General features: G+C 33.5%; 3 protein-coding genes across 4 annotated transcripts; 1 reads left to right on the plus strand and 2 right to left on the minus strand.

The window, feature by feature from the left end:
• Window positions 1–10,017: 10,017 nt before the first annotated feature.
• Window positions 10,018–13,546, plus strand: LOC8286853. The gene is made up of 6 exons (XM_002522722.4): window positions 10,018–10,450; window positions 11,214–11,547; window positions 12,562–12,646; window positions 12,814–12,900; window positions 13,008–13,250; window positions 13,352–13,546. Exons 1-6 carry the CDS (start codon window positions 10,305–10,307, stop codon window positions 13,426–13,428), a joined length of 972 nt encoding a protein of 323 aa, XP_002522768.1. The 5' UTR covers window positions 10,018–10,304; the 3' UTR covers window positions 13,429–13,546.
• Window positions 13,547–13,949: 403 nt separating this feature from the next.
• On the minus strand, window positions 13,950–16,618 carry LOC8286852 (zinc transporter 11). 2 transcript variants are annotated; one of them, XM_015721568.3, is made up of 3 exons: window positions 15,646–16,618; window positions 14,877–14,935; window positions 13,950–14,759 (listed from the first exon to the last, which is right to left on the minus strand). In XM_015721568.3, exons 1-3 carry the CDS (start codon window positions 16,142–16,144, stop codon window positions 14,250–14,252), a joined length of 1,068 nt encoding a protein of 355 aa, XP_015577054.1. In that variant the 5' UTR covers window positions 16,145–16,618; the 3' UTR covers window positions 13,950–14,249. The 2 variants fall into 2 exon arrangements, with proteins under 2 accessions (XP_015577054.1, XP_015577055.1); XM_015721569.3 differs by having other exon boundaries at window positions 14,877–14,932; window positions 15,646–16,617.
• Window positions 16,619–18,259: 1,641 nt separating this feature from the next.
• Window positions 18,260–23,331, minus strand: LOC8286851 (mitochondrial import inner membrane translocase subunit TIM50). Its single transcript, XM_015721516.2, has 10 exons — window positions 22,814–23,331; window positions 22,582–22,670; window positions 22,170–22,206; window positions 21,279–21,340; window positions 21,071–21,184; window positions 20,440–20,544; window positions 20,234–20,332; window positions 19,252–19,423; window positions 18,883–18,985; window positions 18,260–18,747 (listed from the first exon to the last, which is right to left on the minus strand). Exons 1-10 carry the CDS (start codon window positions 23,193–23,195, stop codon window positions 18,702–18,704), a joined length of 1,209 nt encoding a protein of 402 aa, XP_015577002.2. The 5' UTR covers window positions 23,196–23,331; the 3' UTR covers window positions 18,260–18,701.
• Window positions 23,332–23,375: the final 44 nt, after the last annotated feature.

Genomic DNA, 23,375 nt, shown 5'->3' on the forward strand with positions numbered 1-23,375 from the left:
TTTTGATTCATGCAGTTCATTTACAAATTTAATATTTAAATATTTTAAATAAAATAAAAATTAATTCAAAATTTTTTTATACGAATTATATTTAAATATAATTAATTGTAATCAAATTAAATTTTAATAAAATGATACATTTCATAACACTAAACTATTTTTTTCAACTTTATCATTTTTATCTAATTTTTTCTTTTTTTTTCCGAATAAAATAGATATTTTTAATAAATTTTAACTAAATATAATATTAGAAGTAGTCTTTAATACTTTAATTTAATTTAATATAGTTTAAGTATGAGAAATTGGAATTTGATGGATTATTTTTGTAAAAAAAAGTTTAATGATATTATAAATTAGACCTAATTATTTTAAAATATAAAATTTAATTTTTTTTAATAATTTTATCAATATATATTACAAGATTTATTTCACAAATACTTATTTTTTATATCTTTTTACTAAAATACAATCCGACAATTCACAACAAAATAAATACGATAATTCAAAAGTTGAAGTTGTTTTGTTTTGCAATATTTTGAAAAATGCCGGCTTATTTAGCGAAAGCCGAGTCAACCAAATTACTTAAGTTATTTTCTTAATCGAAAATTGGATGAGCTCTGTGCACTTATACAGCATCAGCAACATGATGTTCTACGGATTCCGATAAAAAGAAAATGCCTCTCCCTTCTACAAAGAACAAAGATAGGAGAAACCTTCCTGCCAATCTACCCTCTCATGCTTCGAAGCGTCGTTCAATCTAATCTTAATATTCTCGCCAAATTCATAACCATCTCTGGTTGTCTTGCTCTTATACCTTCCGTATATGAACCTGATGTGAATCCAAGTTCAAAGCTTAAAGAGATCCAAGATCCATTAATAGTACAAGAAGGCCCAATCACAAGATCCAAATCCAAGAAGCTTCAACAAGCCATATTGGGTTTAATTAGGAACATTTAGAAAGCCTAAGAACTTCAACCCAATAAGGCATCCATGGAGGCCCAAGGAATAATATTTAACTTATTTTCATATTAATAACAATTAGGGTTACATGTAGCTACCATACAAGTTAATGTGGTAATTAATACCAAGTAATGGCTATCAATGTGGGTAGTGGTTATTAAGAGCCACCATATACAAGTTAATGGGGTAATTAATACCAAGTAATGGTTATTAGTGTGGATAGTGGTTACTAAGGCTATTTAAGAGTAAAAGTAATCCTATGTGTGTGAGTCTATTTTAGTAGTGTGTGAATGGACTTGTACTCTATATAAATAAGTCTTTTTCTTTCTTTTGGAGCATGATTGAATTTGATATATGAAATTTTGTTTGAGTTTTATTGTGAGGAATTTTGTCTTTAATTTCTTGCTTGAACTTTGTGACTTATCAAGCTTTATTCTAGCTTGTGGTGTCAAAATCTAAATCTTTGTTTTCTTGTTATTTATCAAATTTTCTTGTTTGTGGCATAAGAGGAAATTCAAAGTCTATCTTAGTATCTTTATCCTTGTTGGTAAAGGGGTTAAGTAGCATTCATCTTCTTACTTCAATCTTTGAACGATCCGAATTTGTGGATTAAATTGGTAATTTCTAGTTTTCTTCTAATTCAACTTATCATAGTATTTTTTGCTATTGGGGAGTTAATTGATGAAACCTACAATTCCCATCATAAGTGGTATCAGAGCATTGGCTCAAGATTGAGGTTTGCGTATCCAAAACTATCTTTTAATTCCCAATATCTTGTGTTCATCTTATATTTTGCACCTTTTGCCATCTATTGTTCTTGTTATTATTATTTTTTTTTATCTTTATTCTTTTTATCTCAAGATTTTGTTTGCATATATCAAAAAAAAATTCGTCCATAAAAAAAAATATCTTTGATATTCTTGTGTTAGATCTCAAATTACATAAAAAAAAATTGACTCTTCATATTCCATTGAGATCTATCTTTATAATTCTGTCTATTTGTGTTCTTGATGATCTATCTTTGTTATTAATTTCTATTAGCCTATTTGTTACAAATTGTTCATTTCTTTAAGCCTACCTTATTATTTTTTCTTGTTAGCCTACCTTTTTTTTTTATCATTGATTACTACATTCTTGAAATTTTGTTTGATTGAGAAACTTAGTTCATCTAAGAAATCAAAAGGCAAATTTGAGAGGTAAAAGGCAAGAGTGTGAGATCATTAAAAAAAAAAAAGAAGCCAAAATTGAGTGTAAACACAAGTGGTATACATCAATTTTGAGTGAAAACACGTGAGGGAGTGTTGTGAGATCGTTTATTTCTATTTTCTTTTATTAAAATTTTAGGTTTTACAATCATGTCAAAAGACACAAGTTCTTCTACAAATGATCATGTGATTCAAGCTATGCAACAACAATTCGAAAGAATGTTTAGTATGATGGCGGGAGTCAATGAAAAATTGGAAAGGCATGATGGCATCCTTAACCAATTACATGGAGAGCCTAGACAAATGAGACGTCCACCAATTGACCAAGAGGACTATGAATGAGAGGATGATTTAGATGATGATCAAGTCACCTTGTTGGGACAACGAATCAATCCTAGGAGACAAGCTTGGAGAGGACATCCAAATGATGATGTTGATCGCAACCTTGGAAGCATCAAAATGAAGATTCCTTCATTCCAAGGAAGAAATGATCCAGATGTGTACCTTGAATGGGAGAGGAAAGTGGAACTCATCTTCGAATGTCATAATTATTCGAAGGAGAAAAAGGTAAAACTTGCCGCTGTTGAGTTTAGTGACTATGCAATTGTTTGGTGGGATCAATTTTGCAAGGAAAGACGTAGATATGGAGAAAGACTCGTGGAGTCTTGGAGAGAAATGAAGCAAATCATGAGAAAGAGGTTTGTTCCAAGCCACTACTATAGAGAGCTTCATCAAAGATTACAAACTCTAATTCAAGGATCTATAAGTGTGGAGGAGTATCACAAAGAAATGGAGAAGGCTATGATTAGAGCAAATGTGATAGAAGATCGTGAAGCTACCATGGCAAGGTTCTTGAGAGGGCTAAACAAAGACATTGCTGATGTTGTTGATTTACAACATTATGTGGAGATTGAAGATATCGTGAATTTGGCCATGAAAGTGGAAAGGCAATTGAAAAGAAAGAGGTATGATTCTAAACCAAATATGGGTTCTTATTCTTCTTGGAAAAATTCTTGGGGGAAAAAGGATGATAAACCTTTTACTAAGTCAAAAGTGGAAGAAACTAAACCTAAAATTGACTTGGGTAATAAGGGAAAGGGTGAGAATCAACCAACCCAAACTAGGGGAATCAAATGTTTTAAGTGTTTGGGTCATGGGCATATTGCTAGGGAATGTCCAAATAAGAAAGCTATGATTCTAAGGAATGGTGATATTGAGTTGGAGAGTAAGGGGGATAGTGATGATGATATGCCTTCTTTAGAAGATTGTAGTGATGTTGAATGTGCTAAGGGAGATAATCTTGTTGTTCTAAGAACATTGAGTTTGCAAAATAAACATGATGTCCATAGGGAGCAAAGGGAAAATTTGTTTCATACTCATTGTTTGATTTCTAACAAGTTGTGCAACATGATTGTGGATAGTGGAAGTTGTACCAATGTAGCAGGCACTTTGCTAGTGGAGAAATTGAAGTTGCCTACTACCAAGCACCCAAGACCATACAAGTTGCAATGGCTTAATGAAAGTGGAGTTGTAAAGGTAAATAAGCAAGTTTTAGTTTCGTTTCAAATTGGTAGATATAAGGATGAGGTGTTGTGTGATGTGTTGCCAATGTTGGCCGGACATATGTTGTTGGGGAGACCTTGGCAATATGATAGAATGGCTAGTCATGATGAATTCAAAAATATGTATACTTTGACTATGGATGGAAAAAGGTTTAACCTTGGACCATTAACTCCAAAACAGATTTTTGAAGACCAAATGCGCATCAAGCAACAATATGAAGAAATGGGTTCTTCATTGAAAAACTCTTTGGGAAGGGAAACCTTTGAGAGTAAAGAAAAAGGTGAGATGAGTGAACCTAAAAATACCAATTCTCTTGACCAAAATGGGAAACACAAGGTGAGAGAAAACAAGGAAGGTTCAAATGAAAGAAAATGAGTGTTTATGCAAAAATGAGTGATGTGAAGGAAGCTATGTTTTCGAGGCAACACATGCTTGTACTTATGTGCAAGGAGATTTTGCATATTTCTAACGAAATAACCAATTATTTGCCTAGTGTTGTTGTTGATCTTTTGCAGGTTTATGAAGATTTATTTCCGGAAGAAATTCCAAATGGTTTGCCACCTAAAAGAGGCATTGAGCACCAAATTGATTTCATACCCGGAGCAAACATTCCAAATAGACCAGCATATAGATGTAATCCAGAGGAGACCAAGGAAATCGAAAAGCAAGTGAGTGAGCTTATGGAGAAGGGTTATGTTCGTGAAAGCATGAGTCCATGTGTCGTACCCGTCTTGTTAGTGCCTAAGAAAGATGGAACTTGGAGGATGTGTGTTGATTGTCGTGCCATCAATAAAATCACGGTGAAGTATAGACATCCCATTCCTAGGCTAGATGACATGTTGGATGAATTGCATGGTTCATATTTGTTTTCAAAAATTGATTTGAAATCTGGTTATCATCAAATTAGAATGAGAGAAGGTGATGAATGGAAAACAGGTTTTAAAACTAAACATAGTTTATATGAGTGGTTAGTAATGCCTTTTGGTTTAACTAATGCACCAAGCACTTTCATGAGATTGATGAATCATGTTTTAAGAGCATTCATAGGCAAATTTGTTGTTGTCTATTTTGATGATATCTTGGTTTATAGCAAAAATTTAGATGAGCATGTACAACATTTGACTTGTATTTTTGATGTGCTTAGAGAAGAGAAGTTGTATGCTAATCTAAAGAAATGTTGTTTTTGCACTAATGAAATTACTTTTCTTGGATATATCGTCAATGACAAGGGTATTCATGTTGATCAAGAAAAGGTAAAAGTAATTAGAGAATGGCCAACACCCACAAGTGTAAGTGATGTAAGAAGCTTTTCATGGTTTAGCTAGCTTTTATAGAAGGTTCATTAAGAATTTTTCTACCATAGCTGCACCTTTAACTGAATGCATAAAAAAGAATGTTGGTTTTAAGTGGGGAATTGAACAAGATGAGGCTTTTAACTTGCTAAAAGACAAATTAAGTTCTGCACCCTTGTTATCTTTGCCAAATTTTACTAAACCTTTTGAGATTGAATGTGATGCAAGTGGCATAGGTATTGGAGGAGTTTTGATACAAGAAGGCAAGCCCATAGCATTCTTTAGTGAAAAGCTAAGTGGAGCAAGTCTAAACTACCCTACAAATGACAAGGAGTTCTATGCATTAGTGAGGGTTCTAAAGACATGGCAGCATTACCTTGGCTACAAAGAATTCATAATTCACACGGACAATGAGTCCTTGAAGTATCTCAAAGGACAAGGAAAGCTCAACAAGAGACATGCAAAATGGGTGGAATTCATTGAATCCTTTCCATACATCATTAAGTACAAGCAAGGGAAAGAAAATGTGGTGGCCGATGCATTGTCAAGAAGGTATGCCTTGATCTCTAAACTTGATGTAAAATTATTAGGATTTGAATACATAAAAGATCTTTATTCTAATGATCCTGATTTTGCTAATGTTTATGGGGTATGTGAGAAAGGGGGTTTTGATAAGTTCTATAAGTTTGATGGTTTTCTTTTTCGAGAAAATAAATTATGTGTGCCACAAAGTTCTTTGAGAGAGTTACTTGTGAGAGAGGCACATAGTGGAGGTTGAATGACACATTTTGGGATTAAGAAAACTTTGGATATATTGGGTGACCATTTCTTTTGGCCACACATGAAAAGAAATGTTGAGAGAATTTGTGAGAAATGCATTACTTGCAAACAAGCCAAATCCAAAGCAATGCCTCATGGTTTGTATACACCTCTTCCCATACCAAATGAACCTTGGGTAGACATTTCTATGGACTTTGTTTTAGGATTACCTAGGTCCAAGGGAGGGATAGATTCTATTTTTGTTGTTGTGGACAGGTTTAGCAAAATGGCACATTTTATTCCATGTCACAAGACAGATGATGCAACCCATATTGCGAATCTATTCTTCAAGGAGATTGTAAGGCTGCATGGAGTGCCAAGGACCATTGTGAGTGATAGGAATGTCAAATTCCTAAGTCACTTTTGGAAGACTCTTTAGGGAAAGATGGGGACAAAGCTTTTGTATTCTACAACTTGTCATCCGCAAACAGATGGACAAACAGAGGTGGTCAATAGGACATTTGCAACACTTTTGAGGGCTATCATCCAAAGAAATCTGAAGAATTGGGAAGAATATTTGCCACATGTGGAATTTGCTTACAATAGGAGTGTGCATGGTTCAACAAATTGCTCACCCTTTGAAGTTGTGTATGGATTCAATCCATTGACTCCATTAGATTTGCTACCATTGCCGTTGGACAAAGCTAATTTAGAGGGGAAACAAAAAGCTGAATTCATCAAGACTTTGCATGAGAAGGTGCGTGCAAACATTGAGAAGAAGACACTCCAATATGAAAAGCAACACAACAAAGGGAGGAAGCAAGTCATTTTTGAGCCTGGAGATTGGGTGTGGGTGCACTTGAGGAAGGAAAGATTTCCTAACCAAAGGAAATCAAAGCTTATGCCAAGAGGAGATGGTCCTTTTAGAGTGCTTCAACGCATCAACAACAATGCCTACAAGCTAGAACTTCCAAGTGATGAAGATGATGGAGCTGATTTGTGGACAAATCCTTTTGAAGAAAGGGGGAATGATATGAATCCAAGTTCAAAGCTTAAAGAGATCCAAGATCCATTAATAGTACAAGAAGGCCTAATCACAAGGTCCAAATCCAAGAAGCTTCAACAAGCCATATTGGGTTTAATTAGGGACATTTGGAAAGCCCAAGAACTTCAACCCAATAAGGCATCCATGGAGGCCCAAGGAATAATATTTAACTTGTTTTCATGTTAATAACAATTAGGGTTACATGTAGCCACCATACAAGTTAATGTGGTAATTAATACCAAGTAATGGCAATGTGGGTAGTGGTTATTAAGAGCCACCATATACAAGTTAATGGGGTAATTAATACCAAGTAATGGCTATTAGTGTGGATAGTGGTTACTAAGTCCATTTAAGAGTAAAAGTAATCCTATGTGTGTGAGTCTATTTTAGTAGTGTGTGCATGGACTTGTACTCTATATAAATAAGTCATTTTCTTTCTTTTGGAGCATGATTAAATTTGATATATGAAATTTTGTTTGAGTTTTATTGTGAGGAATTTTGTCTTTAATTTCTTGCTTGAACTTTGTGACTTATTAAGCTTTATTCTAACTTGTGGTATCAAAATCTAAATCTTTATTTTCTTGTTATTTATCAAACTTTCTTGTTTGTGGCATAAGAGGAAATTCAAAGTCTATCTTAGTAACTTTATCCTTGTTGGTAAAGGGGTTAAGTAGCATTCATCTTCTTACTTCAATCTTTGAACGATCCGAATTTGTGGATTAAATTGGTAATTTCTAGTTTTCTTCTAATTCAATTTATCATAGTATTTTTGCTATTGGGGAGTTAATTGATGAAACCTACAATTCCCATCACAACCACTTGCTATCATCTGACATGCTCGTCAGTGTTTGATAATAGGCCGCAGAGAGATGATAAATTTCTTTGCAATTCCATGATTAAATCCCATGTGGGCATGCGCCAATTTTATGAGTCTTTCACTCCTTATCAGGATCTTAGGAAGGGAACGGGTTTCCTTCCCGATAATTTCACATTTACTGCTTTAGCAAAATCTTGTGGGTTAAATATGGCCGTTTGGGAAGGTATTGAGATACATAATCATGTTCTGATGATGGGATTTGGTTTATATTTATATGTTTCAACAACATTGGTTCATATGTACACAAAATTCGGAGAGTTGTGTATGGTAAGTAAACTGTTTGATGAAATGGTTGAAAGAAGCGTAGTTTCTTGGATAGCTCTCATCATGGAAGTATGAGATCTGGGGATATGGGTAGTGCGAGAATACTTTTTGATCAGATACCTAAGAAAGATTCTGCTGCATATAATGTAATGCTAGATGGTTATGTTAAAGTGGGAGATATGGAGTTCGCTCAAAGTTTATTTGATAAGATGCTAGCTCGGAATGTGATCTCTTATGATCTATAGGTATTGCAATGTCGGTGATGTTTTTAAGTGCTAGGTCTCTGTTAGATGCTATGGTAGAGAGGAACTTGTCTTCTCTCTTCTTAGAATGCAATGAATGGTGGATATTCCTAAAATAATAAATCCCATGAAGCATTGAGATCCAATGAAGCTTCAACAGCCAGAGATCCAATGTTACAGGGGATCCAAATTTGCAGTAGTTGATTTTCGATTAAGAAGATGATTTGAGAATATCTTAGGCAAAAACGGTGCATTTTAGGTAATTTAGGATTAATAAAAAGCTAAAACTTTGGAATTTTTAAAGTTATTAGACCTATAAACTATGTAGGTAGTTTTTAATTTATTTGAAGGTTATAATTTAGGATTATAATATAGTTGCATTTATTTTTAATTATAAAAAATAATAAATTTCTATGAATAGTAATAAAAGAGAAATAAAAAACCATTTTCAAAAATCTCTCAATTCTTTTTTAACTTAAAAATAATAACTAAATGATTTCTCTTGATAAATTTTAATTTATAATTGCTTATTATTTTAATTTTTAAAATTTTATGTTATGATTTATGTGATCTTAAAATATTTTTACTTTTTCTTTAAGAAGATTTATTCTAATTCTTATACTCTCATATTAGATAAATCATTATAGTATGTTAAATTATACAACTTTCAAAAATTAATTCTATTCATATTATATATCAATGTATTTAGGTATTCTTAGAATTAAGCTTCATAGAAATTTGATAATTATCCCTTGAAATTATATGGATAATCTATTTAAATTAGGGCTAAAAGGGAACCATTGCATTCCATCTATATTAATTAGTAATTTATTCATGTTATTATATGATTATTTTATATTTAAAAATTTATTTTATATATTATATAATTTAATTTATAATTACATTAATATAAGAAATAATTTTTATTTTATAATATTTTTATTTACATGTATATTAATATTTTTATAATATATTTATGTGAGATTTCTATATTTATTATATATTAAAATAAATATATATAAAAAGTATATATTTATCAATTTTATTTTATTTATTTATTTCATACACTAATAAGTTATTATACGTAATAATTATTTTTAGTAAATTAAATTATTAGAACTTTTATTATTTATCTTTTTATTATTATTATTTTTTGATATTATATATATATATATATTTTAAAATTTATTCGATTGATTATATTATATTAATAAGTTTTTCAACTTCTCAAAATTTTTTATTAATTATTTTTATGTTCTAAATTTAATATTTTTATATTTTACTATTTTATTATTATTATTATAATAGATGTTTACATATATAAATATAATATATTTTATTATAAAAATAATATAATTTATTACTAAAATGTAATAGCTATAATAATTATTTTACTTTTTTTTAATTTTTTTAATAATATAATAATTTTATGTTTAAATAAATCATAAATTTTTATTTTATTTATTATTAGCATTTAAGATTATATTTAATTTTTTATGGAATATTTATATTGATATTTTTATAAATGTTACATTTCTTTTTTTTTTTTTTTGAAAAACAACATATGACATTTTATAAAATTTTATTTTCATAAAATTTTATGAAAATACTTGACGTTATTTATATGTTATAGATAGATTTACATGATTATAAGCTTAACAAGCCCATAAATAGATATGTTATAGATAGATTTACATGATTATAAGCTTAACAAGCCCATAAATAGAAATATTTATTTAATCAGTGTATCTCTATAAGCTTTAGACATCAAGATTTTGAATGTAGGAATATTCATTTAAAAGAAATCCAGATTTAATTGGTGGAATTTATTTGCCCAATAGCCATTGTCCTTACAGCTTACACTAAATACCAGCCATTACCACCTCCTTAACCTTTCCTTCACTTCTGTCTAATAAATGAACAATTAATAGTATTCTATAAAATAAAATAAAAGTACTAATCTTTTTGGTATTCTAAATCAAAGGCTTACCCTTTTATCAAAACCCCACAATAACTTTCACAGGATTATTGGTTCTTTTATTCAAAGAAACCATAAAGTTCAATTCTTTTCACTATTTGTAATTTGAGCAAATAACAATGGCGGGTATAGCTATAGTATTAGATCTATTAAAGAAAAATCCCAACTTTTATTCACCCAAATTCTCTGCCTCGTCCGCCGTCTCCGTTGCCGCCGCCTCTGTGGCAGCTGCCGGCACTCCTTTTGCCTCTAGGTTCTTGTTCGGGTACAACCTCTTTCCTCGCTTGATATAATATTTACTTATTTGGGTAGCTTTGATATGGATTACAGGGTAGTTTTGGAGTGTGTACTTTAATTTCATTATGATGATTGGTTTATTTGGTGGTTCAATTTTATTTTATTTTGAATTTTTGGTGAAAGTGAGCTTTTATATACCCTTTTATTTTTAGCTTGAATGCTTGTAGTTTATTTAGCAGAAGTATGATTTTGATGTGGATATTGCTAATTGTAGAGAGTGGAGCTTGAATACTTTTTGTAATTTAGGTTGCTGCCTGAATTATCAATCAGCATTTAGATTAATGGGATTAATTTTAGTGTGTATGATCTTAATGGTTTTGTCAATTGGGAGTTTAGAATTGAAATATAATGCCTCTATGATTTTATTGTTGGAGATTATAGTATGAATACAAATTGGACCTTGAGTAGTTTACTTCACATGTTATGTATATCTTCTTGTTTTGTTTTCAACTTTATGTTTAGTAGAAGCTTAAAGCTTGTGATCTTATATAGTTTGGTTAAGCTATAGCATCCAAGTTAACATATCTCTGTTGTATTATCATGGGAAAAGATGCAGACAGAAAATTTGAGCTTCTTGGTTCTGGAACTACTGTTAAAAGTTATTTGATGTTATTCTGCTCATATTTCATGCAGCTATTTTGTTTTTGGTGATGCCTATAAAAATATCTTACTATCTCTAGTGTAGCTATTGCCAAAGACTTGACTCTTTGTTATCATTCCATTTTTTCCAGGATACCAGTTGCTCATTGTGATGCTGGTGCGACGTTGTCAGATGATTACATTTCTAATATACGAAAGGCATCTGGAGATATATTTCAGCATGATTCTTTGAAATACACTACTAAGGAGTATTATTTTGAGTTAAAACCCCTCCTCTCAGCTTTTGAATGGAAGCAGCTAGCTATTACATCCTTAAGGTCATTCTTGTTGTTCTATTTGCCTCTTCTGGAGCCTGTTTCAAATGCAGAAGAGGATGATGAAGATTTTCTGCAGGATGTTCCAGAAGATCGCCGTGTAGATTTAGTTGTTCCCTTCCAAAAATCAGTGAAGCAAATTGTTCGTGAGGTGAGTTATATTACTCGACTATTTTGCGAATACTAGTTTTGACAATTTCATTTTGGATTCTTATCAGCTTAAAATGAATGCATTCTAATTTCAGTGTTTCTACTGCAATAACTGGGATTAGGATCACAGATTGTAATTTTGGTCATGAATGTAATAGAAGCGTCTAAAACCAATGGATTTTAAACAAAATCTTCTTCAGGGGTTAATTTAATAAACACACAGATAAGAGGAAAAAATTTGTTATATGTTGCAAGTATGTGAGCAGGCCATTGTTTGTATTGCATGAAATTGCAACTATAGGAAATTAGTGGTGGCTTAGAAGTTTGATCATCATATTAGGGGCAATCTAATTTACTATATGAACTTCTTTGTTGGTAGCATTGTTTTGTTATATCTGAAATCTTATATCTAGATTTTTGGTTTGAACCTTTCTTGATGATGATCTACAGTCACTAAAGTTTTAATTTTGATTTAGCTTGCATTTTCGGAGCGCCTATTCATGGATGCTCCTGTGGCTATTTTCTGGCGTCAGTACATCCAAATTCATGAATTGTTGTTGTCAACCTGTTTTTGCTTTCTCAATATTCAAACATCAACCATGACTGACAATTGGCTTTGCATGCATCTTCCACTTCTGGCCCCAATGCTAGCATGAAAAATTGATTGATTCCAGTTGTTACCTAGTTTTTGTTCTTTGTAAACCCTGCATAATTGTATTTATTACCCTACTCACTGATTTTCTAAACTATTGCCAAGGAAGCAGGCTTGTCCTTTTCTGTACTCAAGAAGACATCCTCTTACTTCATTTTGCTTCTCATTAAACTTCTAGAATCATAATTTAAGAATTGATGAAATGCGCTATTGTCTTTTACAATTACATTGTGCAACAATTAGTTGGTGACCACCATTAGAAAACAATGCATCTATCCTTTGAAAAAATTGTCTCTTTCATAACCTCTTTTTTTGAAGTTTCTTGAACAAGTTAACTGAACTATGTCTTGTTTTCTATGTCAGACTACTGTTGTGACCACAAGAAGGATTTTGGAAAGGCTTGCCGTGCATTATGTTTCACAGCGGATGGCATGGAAACTTCTAAAAGGTACTTTCTTCAAGTAGCATAGTAAATCTGATGTTTTAAAAGGTGCTTTCTTCCCTGAATCTAGTCTTAGAATATTCTTATCCATCACCTAATCAAAGACAAATTTTCATAATCTGAACTTGCTGATTATATCATGAGCATCTAACAGATTGTAACAATATTTGCAGATGTTCCTAAATCAGCTGTGCGCAAAGCTGATCGAGGAATGCCTGCCATTGTCTACATGTTCAAAGTTGGAAGGACAACTTTTAGAGGTCATAAGTTCTCTCCCTCTTTGCAATTAGTTGTTCAGTTTCGAGCCAACTGCTTTTTTTTTTTTCAAGCCAACTTCTCATTGTCTCATTTCCGCATCTCTAAACAGGACACTTCTTAGGAGTTGCTGCATCATGGTTCGTACAAGTTGGTATTGAGATTTACCGATTCTTTTCTCGACTAACAAGGTCTGAAGATGAAAGCAATAACCATGATAAAGCAGAACAGGTTAAAATTCTTGGCAAAAAGGTTACTGGTGTTACTCTCAGGTGTAGTGCATCGCTAGTTTTTGCTTCCATAGGGGCAGGGCTTGGTGCAGCCCTAATTCGTCCTTCAGCAGGCCAGTGGATTGGTAAGTAAATATAATTTGTTTTCTCTGTAGCATGGCATACAATGTCTAAATTTGGTCCCACGTTATGTTATCCCCAGAGCTAATCGTGAACGTTTTTGCAGGCTGTGCTCTTGGGGATTTGTCTGGGCCAGTTGTCGTCACATTTTGCCTTGAAAAAGTTCTCCATAATGACCTTTAGAGCATTGCCAATAAATAATTTGATGTACTTTTTGCCCCTGCGTCTAACTTGATTGGTTGTTAGCAATTTTTTGAGTATACGTTATATAGTTATGCATAATCAATATCATTTTCTTTAATCCAGAGATATAATTAGTATAATATTTATTATTAGTGTTAGTGGGAGGGGAGATTTGTTAGGTGGACCGCTATGGATCCCACACTTTACCTAATTTTAGTTTATGGAAAGTTAATCCCGTGAACATAAGTGGAGGGAGGTTTTAAAACCGAAAACTCTAGCTTCAAGAGCAAGAATCCTTAACCAATTCAGCTAGACCTACATTGATTCTGCATAGCCACTATTGCTCTTCTGAAAGCTGTCAATCTATGTTTATAAAAGAAATTCCCTCTCTCAGATTTTTTTTCTTGAGCCCTCCATTAGAATTTTCCCTTCAGGCCATTGTTACTTGCCTTCCTAATATATTTCAACTAGCTGTTACTTCTTTTTTCATTTGAGATGGTATTGATTGTATAATGCGAAAATAAGAAAGTTGGTACTGCATTGTTTGTAGCTTTTCTCTGTTAAGCAATAGTGTTTTCTGTTTGAAGAGGTTTCATTCGATTTCAGAGGCTTTATGGCATTGTATATTCTGGAGCTCTGCTACATGTTCAAAAAAAACCCTATAGCCCTTTCTTGTCTGCTGAAAGAGATCTTGAAATTCCTGAATTAACACAAATTTCTGAACTATATCTTGAGACCAATTCTATGACCTTCTGTAAAGCAGACAGATGCAGCTCTCAACGGAAACCAAGAAAACTTTTCTTGTCTCCCCATGTCTTTCTTCAGGTGTCCCATATCATTACAACAGCAATTATCCCAATGCCCAACAACACTGCCAAGAATCTGTGAAACGGCGTGTTGACAGAGATCGAAATTTGTGGCATATAGCCCTTTGATAGAAGATGATTGATTGCTACATAGATGAATACTCCACATGCCAGTCCCATTGATATGGCATAGATCCAGTCAGCCACAGCACCTTGAGTTGTAGCATCTATAACAATCCCAATAGCCACACCAACTGGACTCGAAATGGCAAATGCAAAAGCATAGGCAACACACGACAAGAATGGGCGATCAGGGATCATTCTGAGAAGAGCTATTCCCATTGCAATGGCTGCAAATATCTTGTGCAGAGTGATAGTCCATAACGCTTTCCAGGCATCGGCTTTAGTCTCTGCCACTCCGATTGCAATGCCCTCAAAGATGGAGTGGAAACACAAAGCGACTATTAGCAAAATGCTGTCCCCAAATGAGCTGAGAGTTGAAAGTTTGGAATCTGCAGAGGCAGCCTGCACATCAATTTGCACTATGTTAATGCACCAAATCTTAACCATCACCAAACAAAATAAAACTAATCAAAGATCAGCCACCAAATATATGAAAATATATTAAGCTCTCCTGGATACCTGAACTTGTGACTCTGAAGTGTCATGGTGACTTGTTTTTACATGCTCCACACTCTCTGCTGTGAAAAAAAGAGAGTTAAATGACATGCATAAACACATGATTTCTTGCCACTTTGAGAGATTAAGAAGCTTTTATTGGTCCAGCTGTTTTTTTTTTTCTCTTTCTCGATAAGGTTGTTGAAATTAGATCTATCACACAATTAACCGTGAACAGCAAGCCTGAATTGATATGTTTTGTGCTAAATTTCAACAAATTGTGATCTGGCTTATTTTTAGAAACAAAATAATTCAGTTCCCTTGACTTGTCAAAAAAGAAAATTCATATTAGCAAAGAAGTTCTTTATCTCATCATCATTTCACACTATGTATCCTTTTCCTTTTCCATACAAACCCTAGTGCTTAACCAACAAGAAAACGCATCTGCAATACAATCTTTTGGTGATGGATTTTGTCTCAATGTCAGAAAACCACAATCCCGACTGCTAAAGCAAATACTATAAATAAGGTGATCAAGAACAAGAACACCTAAACTAGATGCGATCAGCAAGAAGTAAAGTCAGTACCAAATCTTCTCAGAATAAACAAAAGTTCGTACGATTTTTTTTTGAAACAGATTTTTATCTCGAAAACATGAAATTTTTTTCAAGGACAGATGACATATCATTTCCATATATGGTCATCTCGATATCTTTCCAAGTTCTAGACGCTTGGGTGAAAGTAGTCAATGCCAAAAAAAGGAAAAACAAAGTTGAACCAATTAAATACTGACCTTGAAGCTCTAAATCTCCACTACCCCGGTTGCTGCTTCCTTTCCCATAAACATAAGAAATAACACAATCAGCAAGCATGGTGAACAAATAGCCAGCACTAGCCAACATAAAAGCAAAAGGGTATTCTTTACTGGTCAATTCCTGGAAAGTTTCATTTGCATCATTTAGAAAATGCATCAAGGCAGTACCCAGAAACACACCGCCAGCAAACTGAGTTCCAAGCACCAAAAAACCTTCATTCCATTTCATAAAATAAGGGGACACACCAGCAATAAAAGTCCCAACAAACACTAATATCAAACACCATATTTTCACCAAGATTAAAGGCTTTGCTCTTAGATTGACAGGATACCCAGCATCAGCATCATCATCATTGCTACCACCGCCGTGTGCGGTGGCGAGGAGGAGGAGAGAGAGCAAGAGAGCAAGAGTGAGGAAAAAACGAGACATGGGTAATAAGAAGAAAGAAAATGTAAATGGAGAATCTTTCATTTCCATGTATAATATATATATAGGTGAAGGACAAAAGCTGGTTTCTTTTGTTTTTGTCGTATTTTTGTACTACAGAGAGAGAGAGAGTTGTACTAAGAGAAAGAGGAGAAACAAAGACCAAGAAAGAGAAAGAGAGAGTACTGTTACAAAGACAGGTCATTGTAACATCGTTGGTTGTTTTCCTCTCGGATATTATTTGATGAGCTAATAAAGAAGATGGTGAGATTTAATTACACTAAATGTTTTTACAAATCAAATAAATTACCTAATCTCTTAAGTTTTACCTAATCTTATATTTAATTAAGGATTTGATACTTCAAGATCTGTCAGCACCTCCCTACAATTGTTTCAACTCCAATTGAACGGAATACGAAAAAAATACATTTTTAATGATTTTTTTTTTAATAAATAAATTAAGATATCCTTTCGACAAGTTCATGCATGTGTAACAAATGCTTTAATTTAGATAAAAAAATCAGAAGAATAAGGTTCAATTTGCCCTTGAACTTTTTGGAAAAAATTAGTTCATCCTTTTTTATTTTTTTTGTTCAAATCAGTATAAGACTTTACTTTTTTTTTTAGCTCAATATCTCCTTAGTTGATAGAGTGATTGAAATAAAAAAAAAAAAAAGTAATTTAATAATTTTTAAAAATATATTTTATAATTTAAAACAGTTTAAATTAAAATAAACAAACTCAATTGTCTTACACCAGCACTACTATTGTCGCCGCCCTTAACAGCTCTAGACGGCGTATCAAGCGGCCAAGGATTTTGCGCGCAACAAAATTAATTGATCGAAACGCTAGCATCAAGGGTTGTCGTCCTTCACCAATAGGTTTTTAACGAACGACAACAAGTGGCGCGATCTCTTTTCACATAAATTGATAAATCGAGGCTATTTCTAGTGATATAAATGGTAAAGAAAAGCTCGTAACATCGAGGAGAGCCTAAGATAGAAGTTTAATATCTAACGGTAATCAGAAAAAGAAAAATAGGGGAGAGAGTGTGACGGCGAGAGAGAGCCAACCAGGGAGAAAGAAAATGTTCAGATACCTAAACATATATTTGGTAACATTTAGATTTCTTTCAGGCTGTAGAGATGCATATTTTATTATTAAAAATTTTAATTTGACTTTCTTTTAATGTATCTCTTGTTACAGAGAGTGAAAACACACTCTTCAAAAAAAGAAGTTAAACTGAATAAAAAAAAAAATTAAAAAAATTAGGTTAAATTGCCCCATAAGGTCACAAAGAGTTAATTAAATATTTCCTAATAAATTGAAAAGGCAAAAATCCAACCTTATTCCGAAATAAAAACATAACAACTAATAAAATAAAATAACAATTTAAAAACTTAATAGAATAAAATTGAAAAATTTGGAGATTTAATAGTGAATTTTGCCAAAAAGAAAATTCACTTCTTGCTGTCCAAATCTAAGCATCCGTGCCGGGTAAGATATTGTTGTAGTTATCCTTTGTTGGATTCCAAAGATTCAGATTCCCACTTTCCTGTTTCTGGATTTAATGCATGTCATCTACACTTCACACTGTGGACTCCTCGCCCTGATTTGGCCAGAATTACTGTCAATCTATCAGAAAACCCTGAAACAACATTAACTTATCATGGTAGTGATGATAGATCATATGTACAGTGAATCCAGTAACAAGAACTTACCTATTTTCTTACAATCATGCCAGTCCAATAATTGAATGCCTCGTTATATATGGAAATAATGTCCCAGTAACAGCATGGAAGCATTAAATTATAATAATGCAGTTGATATTCATTATTCGTCTGTATAATACACCCAGTCCTTTTTTTGATCAATTACCAGTACAAGTAAACAAGAAAATTCCAGGTGGGTACCACTTAAAATTGGCGTTGACGTCAAGCCGGGTCAGGACTGGAAGACTTCACAAGTTTATACTACAAGTAATTGGCTTTGGAAACAATAACGTAGCAGCTACTCAAGACTATATCACATCATAATTAATTGCCAGATAAGAACCAAAAAGGGCCCTTTCAAGACTTATAACACAACTCTGCATTTAGCTCAATCTGAACATAAATCGAAATGGGACTTGTAGCAAAAGAACATCCATTGTAGAAACTTGACAGATAGTACAAAAAAATTTAATCAGCATTCATGAATCATGATATTGTACAACAGAAGGGATCTGTCCATCTTGATTTTCTGCAATCTACACTCACTTACCTAGATTGGTAAGGACACTATAGTTATTTCAATACCAGAGAACTGGTCGTGTATATTCAAATTGCTGCTATATCAAGAAAGAAAAAAAAAAAAACAAAAGAATAAATATCCTTCATGGTCAAGATAACTGAGTAACAATTATGATACTAAAATACTAACAGCCGAGACAAAAATGAAAATCTCATTTTGGGGATTTAGTGCTCAAAAGGGAAGTGATTTCCTCAGTTCAAAACCTTTTAACTAGAAATGACTTCTTGGGGAGAACAGGAAGTGAACGCCTTCAGCAGCTTCACATGCATCTCTTCCTAAAACCCTGTCCGAGTACATTTTTACATTAGCTCCAACCTCAGCGTCTCCGGAAAAAACCTTGCTGCCTTTGTTCTTGCATTCGCCTAATTCATCATTCAACCACATTAAAATAACAATTAGTTCAAAAGTCATTTTGTATGTTTCATTCACATCAAGCTACATCAACATTGGCCTTCAAGCATCCTGATGATAAATTGATAGGGAAGGACATAATTTACCTCTGAGTCTCCTTAGAGCGTTCCTTGAACTCTTTTGCAATATCCTTTCTTTCATAAGATTCTAATACTTTTCTAATATCCGATGGACTAGCACGAGCAACATCTGCACATGAAACCTGAAAGTTACCTACCATACAAGCCTAAGGCAGTGTTTCATTATTCTTGTACTCCCCTTCTGAGTGACATTCTTTAAAAATAAACCAATTTTGTGATTTACAGTGGAGGTTACATTTGTTCTTTCAGATGCCTATCTAGATAGTTGATTTGCTCCTCAGATGCAATAAAAACAGAATCATGAATGTTTAAGTTCCACACTGACAACAAATATGACCCTAACATGAGGAGTCAATGAAAATATAACAAGCTTACATTCAAGAAATGGAATGAGGTCCAAAAGTGTTGTATCCACAACTTCCTCGTCTGGGTCAGTAATAGTGAATGGCTTGACTGGGACACAATTTTCTGGCTGAAGAGTATGTTCAAGAGCATGTGCACTCACATATATAATCTTAGCTGGATCTCTATTCAGTTTCGATAGATCCTGCAAACAATATTTTACATTAACTACAATCATCACTTCTAAAATAAATATCAAAAAGCTCTAGAAAAAAGTCACTGCCATAAGAACAGCAAGAAGCATCTACAACCAAAAAAGACAAAATAAAAATAAAGCAAAATAAAACCCTAAAAATGGAAATGCAGAAAACTTCAGAAAGCATTCCAAATGTGTACCGTGCATGTCTTGCAAATACGGCATGAACCTTAAAGTTACAGTGCATTCTAACAAGCAGCAGCAATCCGCTACAAAATATAAGTGAGAACTGTTCAAAAACAGCTCATAGGCTCAGCATGGCAGCTAGGAAGCTCATTTCAAATTCAGATCTACACCTTAGCGATCACTTTTGTCTATGGAATTGTTCATTATATCATTTGAATCAAATAATCAAATATTTTATGTAGTCTCCCAAGTGCCAAGCATAACTAGTAAAAGCAACCATGCGATATGCTGTCACATTTTATAACTGTATCACCCCCAATGAGAACCTTTTTTTGGAGAAACATTGTCCCAAGGAAACATGGCATCCCGTTAGGTCTCAAGTTCAAATCTCATTCAAAGAAAGAGAGAAAGAAATGGACTAGATCAGTGAGATAAGTGTCAAAAGTGATATTCCTCCACAAGACCCTTGATGTTTTATCAGGGGTCCCACCACCTCACCTTAAAAACAAAAAAGGAGTCGGAAGAGCTATCAAGAATGGGATATTATATTCAATACAAATTAGATAAGCAATACAGAAAGCATAAATATTGTAAGATGGAATGGCACGAGGAAAGCAATAAACTATAACACACTCTATAGTGCTTGCCATCCTGATACTTGGTAGCATCCCTTGATAGCCTATATCGTATACAATGGTTGGGATCCAGCCTTTCAACAACAGGATCAACGTACTGCACAAGCCAAAGAAAAAGAATAACTCATAGTGACAATAAATCTGTGGAATACAGAGTACATACAAGTAAAATAGGGTGAGGTGACTTAATAGAAATCAAATTACCATATTCAGCTGGTCAGAAAACACCACAATTTCGTATAACCTTGCAAGATGCTGCAAGAAGTCATCAATTCCAGGTCTTTTGAAAGTTCTCCAGCCTCTATCACGCTTTACCCAAAAAAACATCATATAAGATGCAATTGCTTTACGCACATTCAAAAAGACTGGTTGCAAGAGCTAAATCTTTTATGCAACAGAAATAGAGACGATATACAATTTAATTCTCTAAAGACAAGTCCTCATGAAATGGCATATGAGTTCCAAATGATCTGCCTGAAAAAAAATAATTCTTGGACATATATTTGTTTGGCCCACCCAAGCTCGAACCTAAAAGGGCCCAATTATTTTTTGGGCGGGCTTAGGGCTTTTTAAAGTCTGCCTGACAAGCCCTATCCGAACATAAGATTACATGTAGGAAATTATATATTTTTAGTTGTGGGCCGGGCTTGGTCAAAATCTTAAGCCTTAATAGTCAGGCTGGGCCAAGCTCAGGCTTAGGCTCGAAAAGCTCAAGTCCAACCAAGCAAACTTGCCTGGCCCAGCTTTTGAACAGGTCTACAAATGACAGTTACCAAGATTAGAGAACCAATCTAATCAGCTTATCATATATATCTATCTTCATCAGAAGACTTACCCTCCAATCACTATATATTATCGTCTCATTAAGATCCAAGACAAGAGTAAAAACATGTTGCTCAGCTGGATGCAAATCAGGAAGAAGCTTATCTGAGGATGGTTCGGTAAAACCCTGCACGAGAAAAATTATTCATGACCAATAATGTTAAAAGATTATAAGAATGGGTTATAGGTAAAATGGAAGTGCAAAGGATTCATAGGCTTACTTTAACTTGTTCTTCAATATTTCTCCTTAGATCCAAGTAAAGTTGAACAGCTTTAGCAGGAACTGAATTATTACAGGCAAGCAAATAGCACAATGTGAAATCCCATTAATCAGATACTAAAATAAAATAAAAAGAAGCAAAGAAACTGCATCTGCCACATGATAGTAAAAAGTAGCATATGCAAGCACTACTAGATGGAATTTAAAAAATATTAAATGTTATTTAACAGCCCAGAGAAGTCATTAAGGAAAAACCTTCACTAGGTTGCTTTCTAAACTTGATTGTTAACTAGGTGATCTACCTCTACAAATTAAAATAAGTGCAGATAGAAAAGCCTCCACAAGATGCACAGATTAATTGCCGAGCAGACACTCAGTCAATGCGGTGCTTAGTTATTGCCCCAACAGAGTTGCAGATAACTTGTGGCGTTGGTAACGTACAATAATAAAATGCCATATTCATGTTGAAGTTAACAGGATCTACTCCAAAACAAGTCATCCAGAGCTGACCCTGACTATGCAGCATCCTAGATTACAAAGGTGCTGAATCTCTTCTTCTACTAATTAGTCAAAAAGAAAAGATAAACCTAACACCACTAATGAAATTCAAATCAAAAGACAAAATAATTTGGTGGCTAAACAGCTGATAATTCAAGTCGCACAAAGAAAAGAGATCACATAGAATGTAGTAAGCCAAATTCAATTTGGTGGCTAAGTAAAACCACCCCCGGCAACAGAAAGCAATAAATAAGACGAATTGGATGACACCTAAGCCAACTTCATTGGATATATTGAACAAGAATTGTAAGGAGCATATGTACACACACATAAACATATATATATATATATATATATATATATATATATATATATATATATAGGATGGTCTCACCAGTCATTGCAGCAGAATAAAGCAAATCCTTATATTTCTGCACATGAGAATGATTAAAGAATATTAGATACTTTTAGGCTATTCATTCAAGGAGAATTATCATTAATAAGAACATTATGGTATTGCTTGGAATAATTCATTTCCAAGAGTTCAATTGAACTAAATTCTTACAAAATCATGTCATTTTTTCTTTCTTCTTTTTGCAAAATGCATTCCTTTTTTTATTTATCCAAATCATAACAAAATTTAGTGCAATTAAATCACGATTTCCCAGACAGGGTTTATAGCAACCATTCAACAGCTATAACAACCTTCATTATTTAAAGTTTCTATGCTACTAGTTGTTAAAATTTGTCTATATGCTATATCAATAATTCTCGCAAAACCAAACATCATGATAAAATTTATGTACCTCAGCAGAGGATGCATCTTCACTAGTCTTATAGTTAATCGACTCACGCAATGCCTTTGTTTTCTCTTCTACTTCATTCAATGTATATGCTGCAAAACCAACACATTAACAAAAAATAAAAACGCAAAACTTAGATACTTAACTATCATCACATACATTTAGTTTAATCTAATCTAGTTAAGTGTCTGATTATAAGCATTTTATAAATTAAATAAATAGATTCTAAACGCACCGTATGTTGCATAACCAGCCAGACCAGAAGCGCCAGCGAGAGAAGCAATGATCGCAAACTTCAAGAAACCCCACCCTTTTCTCTCCTCCGCTGCCGCCGCAGCCGCAGCTAGTGTTTCGGTGGCAGAAGCTGACGTGGCATCGGCGGCTTGATCAGAAATGATAGATTGAGAAGAGATGATGGATTCTTTGCCGATGCCCGCGGCAGCAGCTGGTGTTTGGCCAACAGAAGCTGATGTGGCATCAGCGGCTTGATCGGAAATAATAGATTGAGAAGAGATGATGGATTCCTTGTCGATGTTAGAGCTAAAGAACCGACGATTAGGCTTAGTGCTTTTAGAAAGTATTGATGAAATGCGAGATCGAAGTATAATTGAAGCCATTTGCTAGAACTTTTTTTTTTTTAAGGGTTTTTGAGAATTTAGGGTTTAAAGAGAGAATTGAATTGAGAGTGCTTGGTCAAACTCTCAGAGGGTTTTAATTTTTCTTTTAAGACAAAAAAAAAAAAAAAATTGATGGAGTTTGGAAGAATCGCCTTGGAACGCTGCGTTTCAATGTTCCAT

The sequence above is a fragment of the Ricinus communis genome, chromosome 9 (genome assembly GCF_019578655.1).
Source record: "Ricinus communis isolate WT05 ecotype wild-type chromosome 9, ASM1957865v1, whole genome shotgun sequence".
Classification (NCBI taxonomy): Eukaryota; Viridiplantae; Streptophyta; class Magnoliopsida; order Malpighiales; family Euphorbiaceae; genus Ricinus; species Ricinus communis.